The following is a 16,872-nucleotide window of genomic DNA, read 5'->3' as shown; positions in this document are numbered from 1 at the left end:
TACTTACTTTTGAAAACATATGTCCCGAAGTGAAGTATTTACATGGTAAAGGTCTTAACATGCTGCTTGTGATTATATATCTGTAACTCGCTCTTCGCTTTGTGCTAATTAATTACTGCTTTATTTTAGCCAGACTCGGCTAATTACCCATAAGGAATGAATAGAGCAGGAAGAGGAGCAAAGCATTGTTAAGGCAGCCGCAACGAGCTGCTCGGTTTGTTAAAATTGCCTTTTTGATTTGTGTTATCAAAAAGTATTAACATACTAAAGCCACTTTGTAATTTAATCAATTTACACAGAAAAGTATTGTTGTTGCTATTGTGGTTATTACTGTTTGTTTGTTTGTTTGTTTGTTTGTTTGTTTGTTTGTTTGTTTTCTGGAAAAGATGGGGGGGTGTCTTACCTGTAAAGTGGAGGGAGCAGAGTCACTGGTGGTGGTCCCTCCTGTTCCTCGTGGTATACTAGACACTATGTATCTGGAGCCTTTGGGCATAGGCTGTCTCACCACCAGCTTTCCTTTCCTGGTCTCTGCCAGGAACATGCTGTACCAGTAGGCATCGTTGGACACCAGAGTGGAGTCTGCGATGGTGGAGTTCCTCTCACTGATCACACTGTTCCTGGAGGGAGGAGGAACTTTACTGGACTTGGGTTTCTGACACTTGAGCACGATGGTGACCAGTATGGTGATGAGCAGGAGGAAGGAGACTGAGCCCAGACCAATGACCAGATACAGGTTCAGGTCTGAGAAGATGTCGTACTCCAGAGGCACCTCGGTCATGTCAGCGTAGGCCTTCACAGCCGTCTCCACCGTGGACAGTTTGATGGTCACTGTGGCCGACAGGGAGGGCTGCCCGTTGTCCTTGGCAACCACCACCAGCTGCTGGTAGCGAGGGTCTCTGTAGCTGAACATCCTCATGGTGCGGATCTCTCCATTGTACTGGTCCAGACTGAAGAGCGTGGCATCAGTGACCTGGAGAAACTGGTAGCTGATGCGAGAGTTGTGCACAGAGTCTATGTCCAGAGCTATCACTTTAGCCACCAGCGAGCCTTTATCAGTGGACCTGGGGATCTTCTCATCCACCACGGAGCCGTGTGCACGCCACGGGGAAACAATGACCGGAGCGTTGTCGTTTTGGTCCACAACAATGATGTGCACAGTCACATTACTGCTCAGAGGAGGAGAGCCAGAGTCTCTGGCCTCGATGTGGAACAGAAACTCCTTTTCAATCTCATAGTCAAAGGTCTTGAGCGCGTACAAGTTCCCGTTCTCTGGGTTGATGGAGAACAGCATGGACATGGAGGTGTTGGCTGTCTCCTTCTCCAGGATGAAGTACACTAGATACTGGTTTTCATGGAGGTCAGGGTCAAAGGCCGTGAGTGAGCCGAGCAGGGCTCCTGGTGCGTTATTCTCCTGGACACGTATAGTGTAAAAGGACTGGGGGAACTGTGGCACATTGTCGTTCACATCCAGCAGCTCTAAAGTCATAGTCTCATTGTCAGATAATGGAGGAGAGCCTCTGTCTGTGACAGTGAAGGTGATGTCGTACTCAGGGACTTTCTCCCGGTCTAAAGCCTCAGACACCACCAGTTCATAATAGTTGTCAGAGGACTGTCGCAGTTTAAAAGGCATATGACGAGGAATATGGAGATCTACTTCTCCATTGTCTCCTGAGTCTTTGTCACTGACACTGACCACAGCTATCACTGTGTCCACCTCTATGTCCTCACTGACAGGGCTCTGGAAAGATTTAATGGATATTTCTGGGTGGTTGTCATTCATGTCCTCAACAATAATTTTGACTGTACATTGTCCTGATAAACTATTTACTCCTTTATCAGTGGCAATAATCTCCATGTCATAGATTTTATAATCTTCATAATTTAACACTCCTTTTACAGTAATTTCACCTGTTTTAGGATTAAGATTAAATGTTTCTTGGGCCTTTTCTGATGTATAAAGACTGTAAGAATATGTTACATCTGAATTTGATCCTGTGTCTAAATCTGTTGCATTTAAATGGACAACGAGTTTCCCAAAATGGGTATTTTCTATTATATTAATGTTGTAATTGTCTTTTTCAAATATAGGAGCATTGTCATTAGTGTCCAATACATGTACAATAATGCTCGCGGTGCCAGACCGCGCTGGTGTCCCGCCGTCTACAGCAGTCAGAATCAAATTGTGGACAGACTGCTGCTCTCTGTCTAAAGTCTTTGTTAAAATTAATTCTGCAAACTTTGATCCATCTCTGCCAGTTTGTTCTTCAATATTAAAATGGTCACTTTCACTGAGTCTGTATGTTTTGAGTGTATTACTGCCAACATCGGGATCTACTGCGTTACTCAGAGAAAATCTCTCTCCTTTCGGCGTCGCCTCTGATATGTCCAAATGAACAGCGTCTCTGCGAAAATGAGGGGCGTTGTCGTTTATGTCTATTATTTCAACCTCTATGTTAAATATTCGCAATGGATTTTCTAGCGTCACTTCTAGTTTTAAGTAACAGGATACTGAAGATTTGGTAGTGCAAATATATTCCCTGTCTATTCTCTCCACAATGTACAGCTCCCCCGTCTCTTTGTTCACGTCCAGATACTTCTTGTTCGCTATAATGTCAAGACGCATCTTTCGCTCGTTCAGTGTTTTTAAATCCAGACGCAAGTCATTAGCCAGGTTAGCAACAACAGAGCCTTCTTTCATTTCTTCTGGTATGGAGTAATGAGTCACAGATGTGGAAGCACGATCCAGGAAAGAAAACATTGTAAAGACTATCACGTACCTTGCCCAGAACATGGTTTCAAAGTGGTGGATTATAGAGCGCTAATGACATCAGAATAATCTTACTTCATCTCCTTTTATTCACACATCTTCCTTGACGTTTGAATGCAAATAGTCCAAAATTGAGGAGTGCAAAAATCCACGAACTTAAAACACTAGATATGAGTGTTTTCCAGCACCAAGGAGCTGTTCTCACGCCACGGTCCGCCCCGTGTTGTGACGTTTGAATATAGGGCCGCTGGTGTTTCGCTAATAAATAGCGCCACCTGCGATCAATTCTTCACAATATCATAGAGAAGTGTGCAAATTATAAATATTATGGGTGTACTTTAAAAGTACTATAAAATTAATTGTATTTTGTAATTGAATTAAAAACACGGAATCTTGATTATGAGAACACATTGTTGTTTGTTTGTTTGTTTGTTTGTTTGTTTTTTAAGAGCAGAAAACGAGATAACAAAGTCTTACCTGTAAAGTGGAGGGAGCAGAGTCACTGGTGTTGGTCCCTCCTGTGCCCCGTGGTATACTGGACACTATGTATCTGGAGCCTTTGGGCATAGGCTGTCTCACCACCAGCTTTCCTTTCCTGGTCTCTGCCAGGAACATGCTGTACCAGTAGGCATCGTTGGACACCAGAGTGGAGTCTGCGATGGTGGAGTTCCTCTCACTGATCACACTGTTCCTGGAGGGAGGAGGAACTTTACTGGACTTGGGTTTCTGACACTTGAGCACGATGGTGACCAGTATGGTGATGAGCAGGAGGAAGGAGACTGAGCCCAGACCAATGACCAGATACAGGTTCAGGTCTGAGAAGATGTCGTACTCCAGAGGCACCTCGGTCATGTCAGCGTAGGCCTTCACAGCCGTCTCCACCGTGGACAGTTTGATGGTCACTGTGGCCGACAGGGAAGGCTGCCCGTTGTCCTTGGCAACCACCACCAGCTGCTGGTAGCGAGGGTCTCTGTAGCTGAACATCCTCATGGTGCGGATCTCTCCATTGTACTGGTCCAGACTGAAGAGCGTGGCATCAGTGACCTGGAGAAACTGGTAGCTGATGCGAGAGTTGTGAACAGAGTCTATGTCCAGAGCTATCACTTTAGCCACCAGCGAGCCTTTATCAGTGGACCTGGGGATCTTCTCATCCACCACGGAGCCGTGTGCACGCCACGGGGACACAATGACCGGAGCGTTGTCGTTTTGGTCCACAACAATGATGTGCACAGTCACATTACTGCTCAGAGGAGGAGAGCCAGAGTCTCTGGCTTCGATGTGGAACAGAAACTCCTTCTCAATCTCATAGTCAAAGGTCTTGAGCGCGTACAAGTTCCCGTTCTCTGGGTTGATGGAGAACAGCATGGACATGGAGGTGTTGGCTGTCTCCTTCTCCAGGATGAAGTACACTAGATACTGGTTTTCATGGAGGTCAGGGTCAAAGGCCGTGAGTGAGCCGAGCAGGGCTCCTGGTGCGTTATTCTCCAGGACACGTATAGTGTAAAAGGACTGGGGGAACTGTGGCACATTGTCGTTCACATCCAGCAGCTCTAAAGTCATAGTCTCATTGTCAGATAATGGAGGAGAGCCTCTGTCTGTGACAGTGAAGGTGATGTCATACTCAGGGACTTTCTCCCGGTCTAAAGCCTCAGACACCACCAGTTCATAATAGTTGTCAGAAGACTGTCGCAGTTTAAAAGGCATATGACGAGGAATATGGAGATCTACTTCTCCATTGTCTCCTGAGTCTTTGTCACTGACACTGACCACAGCTATCACTGTGTCCACCTCTATGTCCTCACTGACAGGGCTCTGGAAAGATTTAATAGATATTTCTGGGTGGTTGTCATTCATGTCCTCAACAGTAATTTTGACTGTACATTGTCCTGATAAACTATTTACTCCTTTATCAGTGGCAATAATCTCCATGTCATAGATTTTATAATCTTCATAATTTAACACTCCTTTTACAGTAATTTCGCCAGTTTTAGGATTAATAATAAATGTTTCTTGAGTTTTCTCTGATGTATAAAGACTGTAAGAATATGTTACATCTGAATTAGATCCAGAGTCTAAATCTGTCGCATTTAAATGGACAACCAGACTACCAACAGGAGAATTTTCCATGATTTTAATGTTGTAATTGTCTTTTTCAAATATAGGAGCATTATCATTAGTGTCCAATACATGTACAATAATGCTCGCGGTGCCAGACCGCGCTGGTGTCCCACCGTCTACAGCAGTCAGAATCAAATTGTGGACAGACTGCTGCTCTCTGTCTAATGTCTTTGTTAAAATCAGATCCGCCAGTTTGGTGCCCTCTCGTCCCGTTTGAACCTCAATGCTAAAATGGTCACTTTCACTCAAATAATACGTTTTGAGTGTATTACTTCCAACATCGGGATCTACTGCGTTACTCAGAGAAAATCTCTCCCCTTTCGGCGTCGCCTCTGATATGTCCAAATGAATGGCATCTCTGCGAAAATGAGGGGCGTTGTCGTTTATGTCTATAATTTCAACTTCAATATTAAATATACGCAGTGGATTTTCCAAAATCACCTCAAGTCTAAGATAGCAGGATGTTGCAGATTTCGTAGGACGTATGCTTTCCCTGTCAATCTTTTCCACAATGTACAGCTCCCCCGTCTCTTTGTTCACGTCCAGATACTTCTTGTTCGCTATAATGTCAAGACGCATCTTTCGCTCGTTCAGTGTTTTTAAATCCAAGTTCAAGTCATTAGCCAGGTTAGCAACAACAGAGCCTTCTTTCATTTCCTCTGGTATGGAGTAATGAGTCACAGATGTGGAAACGCGATCCACATAAGAATAAATACTAAAAGCAAGCAGCACGTACCTTGTCCAAACCGTCATGATAAATCCTTAATTCTATCTTTCAGGCAGACAAAATCCTTGGCTTTTCATTCGTTAAAAAGAGTGAACTTTTGTTGAGTGCCCTGAAGAACATTTAAATCCTGAGCCTTGAACAATTCAAATAGAATTGCTATCCGCACTACGGCGCTTTCCATTGGATTTTTGATCCGCCCCTCAACGACTCACTGCGAATTCTCTCAATCTGGGCTTTTTGTTGGCCCAATAGCGCCATCTTTGATATAAAGATACAACTGTTTTAATATGTGTTTGGAAATATCAACCAATTAATGTCAAATAAAAACAGTTATATAATCTGCCATCTCTAGTATATTATATTGAGAACGAAGAGAGCACAAGATTCATTTAGGCCATTTTATATTGCAACTTTGACCCGACCTGGTTTAAACAAGGCCAAATTGTATGGAATAGCCAGAGAGAAAAAAGAAACAAAAGACACAAAAACACAATATAATCACTCTGGATTCAGAAACAAACATAATGGGGCCTGAAAATGTAAGCCTTTGTTGAATGTTGCCTTCTGTTTTTGCTTTCTGCCAATATCAGATTTGCAGACGCCATCTACTGGTGATGTATTGGTGTTGTAATTATTTTCAAATAAGACACCTTTAGCTTCCAAAAAGCTGGATACATATATATTTTTTTGATTATTATTTATTTATCGTTGGTCTACAACACAGGTCATTCCTAATCATAATACTTGAATGTATATTATTTTAATGTATAAGTACGTATTTATATGTGTAACAAATCTACATTGTTACGTCAAATCATTTCATATTGTTATATTTTATATCTATAGGTTTATTGTTATTTTACATCCATTTGTTCGCAATGGCTTTTAACACAAACTGAGCAGAACTTCACCTTGTTTTTGCATGCCTTTTCACTTTTTTCTGCAAATTGTATTGCCTTTGTACACCATTTTTGGGCCATTGTGGTTGTATTAAATGTGGATAATAAATAAACTTGACTTGACATATTGAAATTTGTTCTATACTATGTTGTGTTTTCAAAGCGGCTCCTTCTCAAAGCAGACGCTCCTTTCAGCAGCAGCATCTTTAAAGTACAGGCCAACTGCTCTCTCTAGTGGACAAATACAGAAAGCGCATCACTGTCACTTTCAGGACCATAACAAAGGACAGCTCCCCAGCGCTAATGACCAGCGCAGCTCAATTAAGCTCTTGTGTGGAGTGTCAGGGGGCGTTTGTCATTATGAGTTATTGCAGTTTACATAGACTACATAATTCATACAGAACCATCCACTTGTTTTAGATAGTTGAACTGTCTTTCCCGTCTCAGACACTTTTGGCATGTGTTATTTTTGGTGCATCCCCAGTGCCTCAGTCATTATCAGGTAAGCCAATCTGACCCCTTTCAGTCGTCTCTTAGGATCCTCTTACTCCACACAAGGTTATGCGGCCCCCTCTCAGCTCTCTAAGGACGACCATTTCCTTATTAGTAGAATTATTTTCTGTCATACAGCGACCCAATTACTCGGCTCATTCCTGGCCATATCCAGTTCTCACGTTTCCTGAAATGCAGGATGTAAAGGGCAAGAGGCGAGCAGCCCGAAGCTCACTTCCAGGTGTGGCATTTGGAGTGGAGCCCCTTCCCTTGGTGCTTGTATTGCTGCAGAGTCTTAATTAAAGTGATATTTCGAGTGTGGTGGTTCTGTTTGTTCAGTTAATGAACCCGCTATTCTCGAGGGCAAATGGAAATGCAAGCCTCCCAATTAGCATATGTTAGCATTTTACGGTGTTTATTCCTCATAGACAAAAAATGCTTGCTACGGTAAACAGGCCCTGACCTTTGTAAATAGCAATAAAACTTTTTCTTCTCAAACTAATTCACTCAATATTCAGTCTCAGATGTTGTTTCTATGTGGACAAATGAGGGGGAAACAAATATGAAAAAAATACTTTATTTTTAATATTCTATACAGTACATGTGGGAATGGCCCCTCTTTCAGTTTAGTGCACTTCTGCAATTGCATCATAAACCATATTATATTTCCACAGGATGTGTTGGCAAAAAAGTATTTCAGTTGATATTCAAATATATAAATTCAGAATGTGAAACTATTGTTTTACCAATTTTGTAGTGACTTTTGGATGTGTTTGATTGTCTAAATAATAACAATGTATGCAATGAGCAATAATGATAATAACGCTAAAAATCTCACAATGACCTGGTGACAATTAGCACACGTGATTCCTTTTGCTTCAACTGCTGCCTCCTTCGTGCCACAAATCTTTGTTCCTCAACATTTGTGAGCTGTGTCTTTGGACAGCATGATGAGTTCATCCATTATTATAATTCCTAGCTCTGATTATATCAAAGTTATCAGTCATTGTACAAGTCGTTATTGATCATGGCAGCCTCTCCCTGGGGGGACATCTGAAGACGCCTCTTTTTTCCAAAGGTGGAGAAGGCGTTGTGCACGTCCAGCTCACTCCTCTGCACTACTGGTCGCAGGGTGCAAAAGCCTGAGGGGGTCCCGGGGATGTGCACGTTGTGGTGGTAGTCCGGAGGAGGGTGAGGGTGGGGATGCGAGGGTAGAGATGGCTGCTGCTGCTGAGGAGGAGGAGGTGTGCACCGTGGCGTCCAGGGTCGGGACGGCACACTGCTGGTCGAAGGGGACATCTTATATTCTGTTGATTGTGGAGACAGAAGAGACGAAACAACTACTCTATTATATAATACTGATTCTCGACTTAAGAATTCATAATGTTAAAGAACAAATGCACTGTGTTGTTGTTGTTATATTTATTTGTAATCTAATGTAGTTTCCTTTGTTGTATAAATCATTTGTTTTTTATTTTATTTCCATTCTGGTGTGTTTCATATGAAATATACAGTACAGTGTAAATGTTCAATGGCGTGTGTAGCTCTGTTCAGAGTTCTTACCTTTCATGCCCTTCATGTGGGTCCCCCATGTCCAGTACTGCCCTGGTGCCATTGAGGTCACATAGTTTTCTGGGTCTGTATGCATTGCTTTGCGTATGAGGGTCCCATCCATGTTAATAGAGTTATAACTGTAAGATAAGTGAAGGGATTAGGATACTCAATGCTTCGCAGGTGAATGCAAAAATATGTTCATTACCTTTTAATAGATGAGTTCTGGTTCTTTGTAAGAGTCCAGTCTGTATTTGGCTGCTTTAGCTGTAAAGAGAAAGTCAAATATGATCTATATTACACTGAAATTAATGAATATGTGTATTTGTTCATTCAGTCTTTTTCAACTGAACTGAACTCAATCAAAACCTCATTATCGTTAGAGTTTATGCCGTAACATGGACCGTGACTGCCACCATGTGGACATTTTTTAACACTTTGATCAAAACGCGCTCATTTTCTCTTTTTGTCACCCCGACTACAAATATAAATACGGGGGGGGCGCGTTTATTTTCGGCTTGAGTGGTATGGATTTCACTCTTAATTAATTCACCATTTACCAAGATGGTAAGCAAAATGAATGCGACGTAAGCGTATTATACAAATCAGTATTCAAAATACGCTTCTCGCCAAGTAGGCACAAAACCAATTAGAACCCCACCGGGATGAAACGAAATATGATTTTAATCATCAAAGGAAACCGTGCCAGGGAGGAAATTAAGTAAATTACACACGTTGTTGTTTTGTTGATTTTATGCATCGTTTTACATTAATATTTGCGGAATGCTCCTTTTCTCCGAGCTAGATTTTCAATTAAAACTCCGGGAAAGTTTTGGAGGTTTAACGCTCACTCATTGGAGAACGTGTCATATGTTTTGAGTGTTTTTCTCACTGAGATTTAAGGCTCCTGGAACAGAATCGCATGCAAATAATGGTGACCTCTACAGTGGCTACCTTTTGTACTCCGTGGTGTAAACTCATGGGCCCACTGCCTGTTGAAATCAGATATATTTCTATGTCTCAATGGAATTAAAATGCACACATTATGTATATGTAAGTTCTGCTGGTTTTGGATTAGACACTCTCCCCTTGTTCCAAACCTCTCTTCCCTTCACTCTCTCCCTCTCTCTCTCTCTCCCTCTCTCTCTCTCTCCCACTCTCAACCTTGCTCGACAAATATGAAGCCACATTTCTCTCTCCCGTGGCATTCAGAGGACAACACAGACCCGATCTACAGGCGGGCCACGTTTCAGCCCAGCCTTGTCCACGCGCCGCCCTCCCCTCCTACTGTCTCCCCATTTCTCCTTGCCCTCCTCCCCTCTTATGTCCCCCTGTCTCAAAAAAAATCCGCCCCTTTGTCATGTGTCATTAATAATGGGGAGCCTCCCTCTTTATGAGTAGATTACAACAGCAGGCGTTGTGATGGGTCGCAATGGCTGTGCCCTTGAGAGAAACTTAGTAAGGTTACACGGCCTAAATTCATATTTTGAACGGTGGTCTTTCACAGGAACTGCAAACTGGCGTTCACCTTGTCACATCACCTTGGTTATTTTGTACTAATAGCAAACTCCCTCAGCCCCTAAATATGAATCATCCTCTTGACACTGTTCAGATCTCATCCTAATCATGAGAAGGTATGCTACACATTAACTGCAACACTAGATTGTGAAGTTTTTTACCTCGCTGGGAGTAGTTGCGCCGTTGTTGACTGATGCGCTCCGGCTGTGCGCATTCCACGAGTTGTCCGCGCTCTTCGCCTCATTGTTCCGCGGCACGCTGCTCGGGCTGCACGGTTTGATAAACATAAAGTCACTTTTGGCCGATTCTGGTGTCAGGCACACTTTATAACAATAGGACTGGGAGAGACTGCTGTTCCCGTTCGCTTCCATACAGTTCGTGGGCACTTTGGCAGCGGAGGAGATCTGCAGGTTCAGGTTGGATTTTTTGAACGCGTCCGGAGGCGGCTCGGGTTGAAAGCCCCCGCAGCAGCAGCACGCGAACGGGGGCAGATTGTATCCGCTCAAGGTCTCCCTGTCTTTGTAGCACTTTACCCCCGCCAGCACGATGATAGCCACCAGGAATATTAGAGAAATGGTGCTCAGTGAGACGATCAGGTAAAGAGCGAGGTTGGACGGGGGCTGCGGGCTGAGGGTCAGGTCTCCAAAGTCTGAGAGCAGCTCGGGCACGCTGTCCACCACGGTGAGGATGATGGAGACGGTGCCGGAGAGCGGGGGCTGCCCATTGTCCTTCACTAACACCACCAGCCTCTGCCTCGTCGCGTCTTTCTCCACCAACCTGCGGATGGTCCTGATCTCCCCCGTGTAGAGCGCGACACTGAACAGCCCCGGGTCCGTCGCCTGTAACAGCTGATAAGACAGCCGCGAGTTCTGCCCCGCGTCCGCGTCGAGAGCCGTGATTTTGGTGATCAGATATCCCGCGTCTACAGATCGCGGGACCACCTCTGTGGCCAGCGTGCCGTTTTTGGGCAGCGGGGAGACGATGACAGGCGCGTTGTCATTTTGGTCCAATACAAAGACATTGACAGTGACATTGCTGGCGAGCGGGGGGAAGCCGGCGTCCTGCGCCTGCACCAGGATCTGAAAGTTTCTGAGTTGCTCGTAATCAAACGAGCGCAGGGCATAGATGTTGCCGTTGTCAGAGTTGATGGAGACATAAGTAGACACGGGCATGCCCTGAATCTGACCCTCGAGAATGGAGAAGGACAGATAGGCATTCTGGTTGGAATCGGGGTCGAACGCTGTCACAGAACAAATGGAAGCGCCGGGGGCATTATTCTCGGTCACGTAAACAGTGTATGAGGGCTGAGAGAACCGCGGGGGGTTGTCATTAATGTCAGACACTTGGACGAGAATGTTTTTTCTGGTGGAGAGCGACGGGGAGCCCAGGTCCCGCGCCGTGAGCGTGATGTTGTACTCAGACACCGCTTCTCTGTCCAGAAACTCGCTCGTCACCAGAGTGTAGTAGTTTTTAAAGGACGAGTGGAGCTGGAAGGGCACGTTGTTTGGAATCTGACAGTCGACGTTCCCGTTCTCTCCCGAGTCCCGATCCATGACGCTGATGACGGCGATCACTGTGCCCGGCGGTGCGTCCTCCTGCACCGGGGTGGACACGGACGTGAGGATGACTTCAGGCGCGTTGTCATTCACGTCCAGGATGTCCACGAGGACTTTGCAGTGCACTGCCACCGCCGACTGTCCCCGGTCCTTTGCCTGCACGTAGAGCTCATACACGCTGGCTTTCTCGTAGTCCACAATACCTTTGACTCTGATCTCGCCCGTGTAGGGGTCCACGCTGAACAGCTCGCGCACTTTGAGGGGTGCGTGTCCGCTGAATGCGTAAGTCACCTCCCCATTGGAGCCCTCATCCAGATCTGAGGCGTTCAACTTTAAGACCAAGGTCCCCCTAGGTGCGTTTTCCACCAAACTGGCGCGGTAAACCGAGCGGTCGAAAACGGGCACGTTGTCATTGGCATCGAGCACGGTTACAGTTATGAGAGCAGTGCCAGATCTCTCCGGAGAACCTCCATCAAATGCTGTCAACACCATCTCGTGCTTTTTCTGCTGCTCTCTGTCCAGCGGAGTGTCCAGCACAAGCTCCGCAAACTTGCTGCCGTCATTGCGCGTCTGGATGTTCAGGATGAAGTGCGCGTTGGCACTGAGCTGGTATGAGCGCAGGGAGTTGGTGCCCACGTCTTGATCCTGGGCACTTTCTAACGGGAAACAAGAGCCGGGAGCCGCCGATTCCGTGATGTCGAGATTAAACTCGCTCCACGGGAAGCTGGGCGAGTTGTCATTGACGTCTAGGATTTCCACCTCCACTCTGTACAGCTCCAGAGGGTTCTCAATAACCACTTGTAAGTGTAAGAAACAACTTGGACTGCGGTCACACAGCTCTTCTCTGTCGATCTTTTCGTTTACAAAAAGAATGCCGTTTTCCAAATTCACTTCCAAATAGTGTTTTTTTGCCCCCGACACTATCCTAAAGCGGCGAGCTGAGAGTTTAGCCACGTCTAAACCCAGGTCTTCAGCAATATTACCTACAAAAGCTCCGTGCTCCAGCTCTTCTGGGATGGAGTATCGAATCTGAGCAAGAACCAAGTCCACTACACATCCACACAGTAGAAGACACATAACCATCCCAGTCACAGGCAGCCAGCTGCCTCTGGAAAGTCCGTGTTCCATGTCTGCACCGCGTAAAATCACTTCACGGGCGCGTTTTTCCCCATTTAGACACTCTGATAAGTCTCAGGGAAAACTTGATAAAAATAATGATTCAAAATTCAACTCTTGGAATACTTTGTGGCATGGTTCACCAAACTATTAACGCACACAAAACGCACATCTAGGTCTAAGACTGCGCTCCATGCGGCCCCTTGGTCTGAACAGAGTGGTCTGCGCTTTGATTTCCACTGTGCGCGCGCGGAGACGGTGAGGACCCGAGTGCGAGAGAGAGAGTGAGAGAGTGAGGGAGAGAAGGAGAGAGAGAGTGAGGGAGAGAAGGAGAGAGAGAGTGAGGGAGAGAAGGAGAGAGAAGGAGAGAGAGAAGGAGAGAGAGAAGGAGAGAGAGAGTGAGAGAGAGAAGGAGAGAGAGTGAGAGAGAGAAGGAGAGAGAAGGAGAGAGAGAAGGAGAGAGAAGGAGAGAGAGAGTGAGAGAGAGAAGGAGAGAGAGAAGGAGAGAGAGAAGGAGAGAGAGAAGGAGAGAGAGAGTGAGAGAGAGAAGGAGGGGTGGACGCGGCTCCTCGGTGTTTCGTATTGGAGGACGCACATCCCAAGTGCGCCTCTAATGAGTGTAGACGGTTAACCCTTTCCTGTCGTAATGTCTGTCCCTATGACCCATTAAAGTAAAGAGAGGGAATACATTTGACAGTGGACGATAAGACCGGTTTGTATTAACATTCTTAAGGCCATTTGAAACAACTAAGAATAACCTCTGCAATATGCATTCTAATATTGCCCCTCCAATGTAAACTTTTTTTTGTTCACTGAGTTTCATTCAATAACATTGAACTATAGTTTCATGAAACAGTCTGCGTGACAGTTTCATGAATATTAAAAACAATATTAACCCAGAGATTACAATGCTGACATGGTATTATGGCTGTAATTCACATAAGTGTGCCTGAACAAGCATTAAAGCAATCAGCATAATAGCACAATAAATGTCTAAACCATCTCTAATCGCATATTAACACCAGGATTATTGTGTCCACAGGTGACATGGTTATAAGGTTTTGGACATAAAATGCCAGAGCCTTTCAGAGGAAACAGCACAGTTACACTGTTTAGATTATGGCACATTGCTGATCTAATCTTTTGGCTCCTAATCCCAACCTGCTCAGCCGCCACTGATACAGAGAGAGGAGATGGAGAGTGGAGACTACAAGGAGGTCTTTGTCAGCTCTACTCGGGTTGAGACGATACGAGAATGTCAAAATAGCAGTTTGTAAATCTCTAGGTCCAGTTAGTTTCTTCATTAAGGTTTATTTTATTTTATTTATTGCAGATCATCAAATGTGAGAACAGTGACTTGACCCGTTCATGGGGTTCAGCTCATATTTTCAGGCCTTTTGCCTATGTATAAGACAGTGTTTTGAAAAGTATTATTGCAACAGTGCTCATTTTTCATCACTCTGAATCCCATGGATGAAAAAAATAAGGTCTAAGACTAAAATCTGCACACTTGACTTCTATTCACATAATCTACCATTGTGAATGTTAAATTCTGTCAAGGATTAAATATATCCCCATTGGGCAAAGTTTCTATTTTATATGCAACCAACCAGCACCAGCGAAGCAAAGCGCCCTCCTTTTTCAGGAACTAAGTTTGGATAAGCACAAAACACAATCTGCTTCAGACTTAACCTCAAGCAGATGGTTAAGCTTCTCCAGAAATGATTACATTTCTGGAGAGGAAAACCTCCCCAGACCGATTCCATTGCTTTAGCCTTCTTTTTAATTAACGGAGTGGAGGATTAGTGTGCAGCTATCCAGGATCAACCATTCCACGACAAAGAATACAAATGTTTTGTGATAAATAATCCCAAAGCATTTCAGCCTCGCTCCCCCGCTGCCACTTACATTACCATGCATTACACGGAGAATTACGATGCTCTCACCCACCCTTGCTCTGCCATTGTCCCGCAGAAAGACGCTCATTACTTTCAGGAGCAGGACAAGCACGCTCCACTGTGACATTGGAAAACAACTGACAGAAAAGTGGGTGACTCGGGTGATGACCAGAACTATCTTGGATGCCACTGTTAGTAATTCCTTAACAATTAATAATTTGATCGTTATTTTTTAGTAGAAAAAAGCTTCAGTTGTAGTCATCTGGACTCAGTTTGAAAAAGTATGACTACAACTGAAGCTTTTTTCTACTATGGAACACGCCTGGACGAATGAGGGATTACACCGACATCGTTATTTTTTGTTTTCATTCGTGTTCTCCAGATTAGATTTCATCTGCTGGTCTGATTGACCATTCCGGATGATATGAGGTGGTATTATTCTCACTAAACGAAACTTTCAAAGGCAGGGAAAGGCCATGACATGTTTATCTTCTGAAAGCAGGTGATGAACAGAAACATGTGGAACAAAACAGCAGAGGTGGTCGTACTCAGTAACTTAAAATTACATTTCTCATCCTTTACTTTTACTCTTACTTGTGTAATATTTAGTTTGAAGTAACATTTCAAGTTCCCACTGTGAGTAAATCTGACAATAAATTTATGTTGACAATATCAAATTATTTTAACATTTGTGTTTCTTGCACTGCTCCTTCAGATTTTATTTTGTTTGTCTAATTGTTTGTCTTGATTCTTTGAAAACACCAGAATTTTACCCTTACTCATTGTTATGACCTTCCTTACTTTTTAATATTTCTTGAGTAATTTCTTGGATGACTATTTTGTATTTTGTAACTGAGTAATATTATTTTGAAGTCATTTTACTCGCATTTAACTGATGTAAATAGAGTGTTTATTTTACTATTATTATTATTAGTATTATTTTGTGGGGGTTTTATTTTATCTTTATTTTTCCCCTCCATTCCTTATTAAGAAATGAGAGGTTCTGTCTGTAGGAGTTTTTGTTTATAAGAGTTCTTCTATTAAGAGTGTTTTTTAAGCTTCCTATAAGTTATCTGTCCTTTTCCTCTGAATCTACCTGCGTTGCAACAAGGAAATTTCCCCATGTGTGGACAATAAAGGAATATCTTATCTTATCTTATTTGAGTACATTATTTGGATACTCTACCACATCTGCAGAGCAGTGAGTAGGGGCGTTCAGGATAAGCAAGACCTGTAGATCCGATCAAACAATAATAAGGTTGGACCACACAGACAAGCACCTATCAAGCCTTTCACACTCGGTAATTGACATTTTAAAATATAAATAATACATTTATGGTTTACTATTCTATATTGTCACATCGGTTCAAATGAGTCCTAAGGTTGAAACCCCCTGTCATATATTCTCACTCAAATGTATTCTGTACTTTTACTGGAAAATTACAATGGAGAGAACAGGACCAAATCAACACAGAGATTGAAACAAACTGCGCCCTCTAGTGTCAGAAAAACAAGGCACGTTCGAGTTTAGTTGCGCCTCGTCTGGATGATAAACGCAATTAGAAGTGTCCAATGAGGGGTAGAAAAAAACACAGCAGGAGCAGCTTAACACGAGGGTAAGCCGGAAATGTCAACGTCATTGACACCAATCACATCTGCGCGGGTCTACCTCATCTCAAAAAAGGTCTTAAAAGGCATTTTAATTCAAATTATCAATACATACATACATACATACATACATACATACATACATATATACATACATACATACATACATACATGCTGCATACATACATACATACATACATACATACATACATACATACATGCTGCATATATACATGCTGCATATATACATACATACATACATACATACATATATATACATACATACATACATACATGCTGCATACATACATACATACATACATACATACATACATATATATATATATATATATATATATATATATATATATATATATATATATATATATATATACATACATACATACACATACATACATACATACATACATATACAAAATACTATATTAATAAATCAATAAGACATAATCATTTAAAATAAATAAAAAATAACACCAACAATTCTAAGAGCAGGGGTTTTGTTATCAGACAATCTAACATGAGAAAAGTAAGTGGACAGAAATTATGCTGATTTAATGATGTGAGTGACTGTCAGGAGCTGGTTTGAACGCGCCTCTTATTT

The 16,872-nt window shown here is 43.3% G+C and overlaps 2 protein-coding genes across 3 annotated transcripts; both read right to left on the bottom strand.

The window, feature by feature from the left end:
- Positions 1-286: 286 nt before the first annotated feature.
- Positions 287-5,828, bottom strand: LOC140345734 (protocadherin beta-16-like). Its single transcript, XM_072432277.1, has 2 exons — positions 3,245-5,828; positions 287-1,738 (listed from the first exon to the last, which is right to left on the bottom strand). Exons 1-2 carry the CDS (start codon positions 5,636-5,638, stop codon positions 287-289), a joined length of 3,846 nt encoding a protein of 1,281 aa, XP_072288378.1. The 5' UTR covers positions 5,639-5,828.
- Positions 5,829-7,566: 1,738 nt separating this feature from the next.
- On the bottom strand, positions 7,567-13,006 carry LOC140354586 (protocadherin-10). 2 transcript variants are annotated; one of them, XM_072439643.1, is made up of 4 exons: positions 10,234-13,006; positions 8,763-8,821; positions 8,567-8,694; positions 7,567-8,343 (listed from the first exon to the last, which is right to left on the bottom strand). In XM_072439643.1, exons 1-4 carry the CDS (start codon positions 12,754-12,756, stop codon positions 8,003-8,005), a joined length of 3,051 nt encoding a protein of 1,016 aa, XP_072295744.1. In that variant the 5' UTR covers positions 12,757-13,006; the 3' UTR covers positions 7,567-8,002. The 2 variants fall into 2 exon arrangements, with proteins under 2 accessions (XP_072295744.1, XP_072295745.1); XM_072439644.1 differs by having other exon boundaries at positions 7,567-8,310; positions 10,234-13,004.
- Between the last annotated feature and the right edge of the window lie 3,866 nt (positions 13,007-16,872).

This window comes from Eucyclogobius newberryi, unplaced genomic scaffold, assembly GCF_026437365.1.
Source record: "Eucyclogobius newberryi isolate DKJ021-1_F unplaced genomic scaffold, fEucNew1.0.hap1 SCAF_11, whole genome shotgun sequence".
In the NCBI taxonomy this organism is placed as follows: Eukaryota; Metazoa; Chordata; class Actinopteri; order Gobiiformes; family Gobiidae; genus Eucyclogobius; species Eucyclogobius newberryi.
The sequence above is the reverse complement of the archived record's forward strand: the minus strand, read 5'-3'. Positions and strand labels throughout refer to the sequence as shown.

Excerpts from the sequence above, each read along its gene's own strand:
- LOC140345734 (XM_072432277.1), bottom strand. The coding sequence starts at position 5,638 with ATGACGGTTTGGACAAGGTACGTGCTGCTTGCTTTTAGTATTTATTCT. Across the intron at positions 1,739-3,244 it reads CTGCTCCCTCCACTTTACAG|AGCCCTGTCAGTGAGGACAT; the intron begins GTAAGACTTTGT and ends AAATCTTTCCAG.
- LOC140354586 (XM_072439643.1), bottom strand. The coding sequence starts at position 12,756 with ATGGAACACGGACTTTCCAGAGGCAGCTGGCTGCCTGTGACTGGGATG. Across the intron at positions 8,695-8,762 it reads CAGAACTCATCTATTAAAAG|TTATAACTCTATTAACATGG; the intron begins GTAATGAACATA and ends CTTATCTTACAG. Across the intron at positions 8,344-8,566 it reads CCACATGAAGGGCATGAAAG|TTGTTTCGTCTCTTCTGTCT; the intron begins GTAAGAACTCTG and ends ATAATAGAGTAG.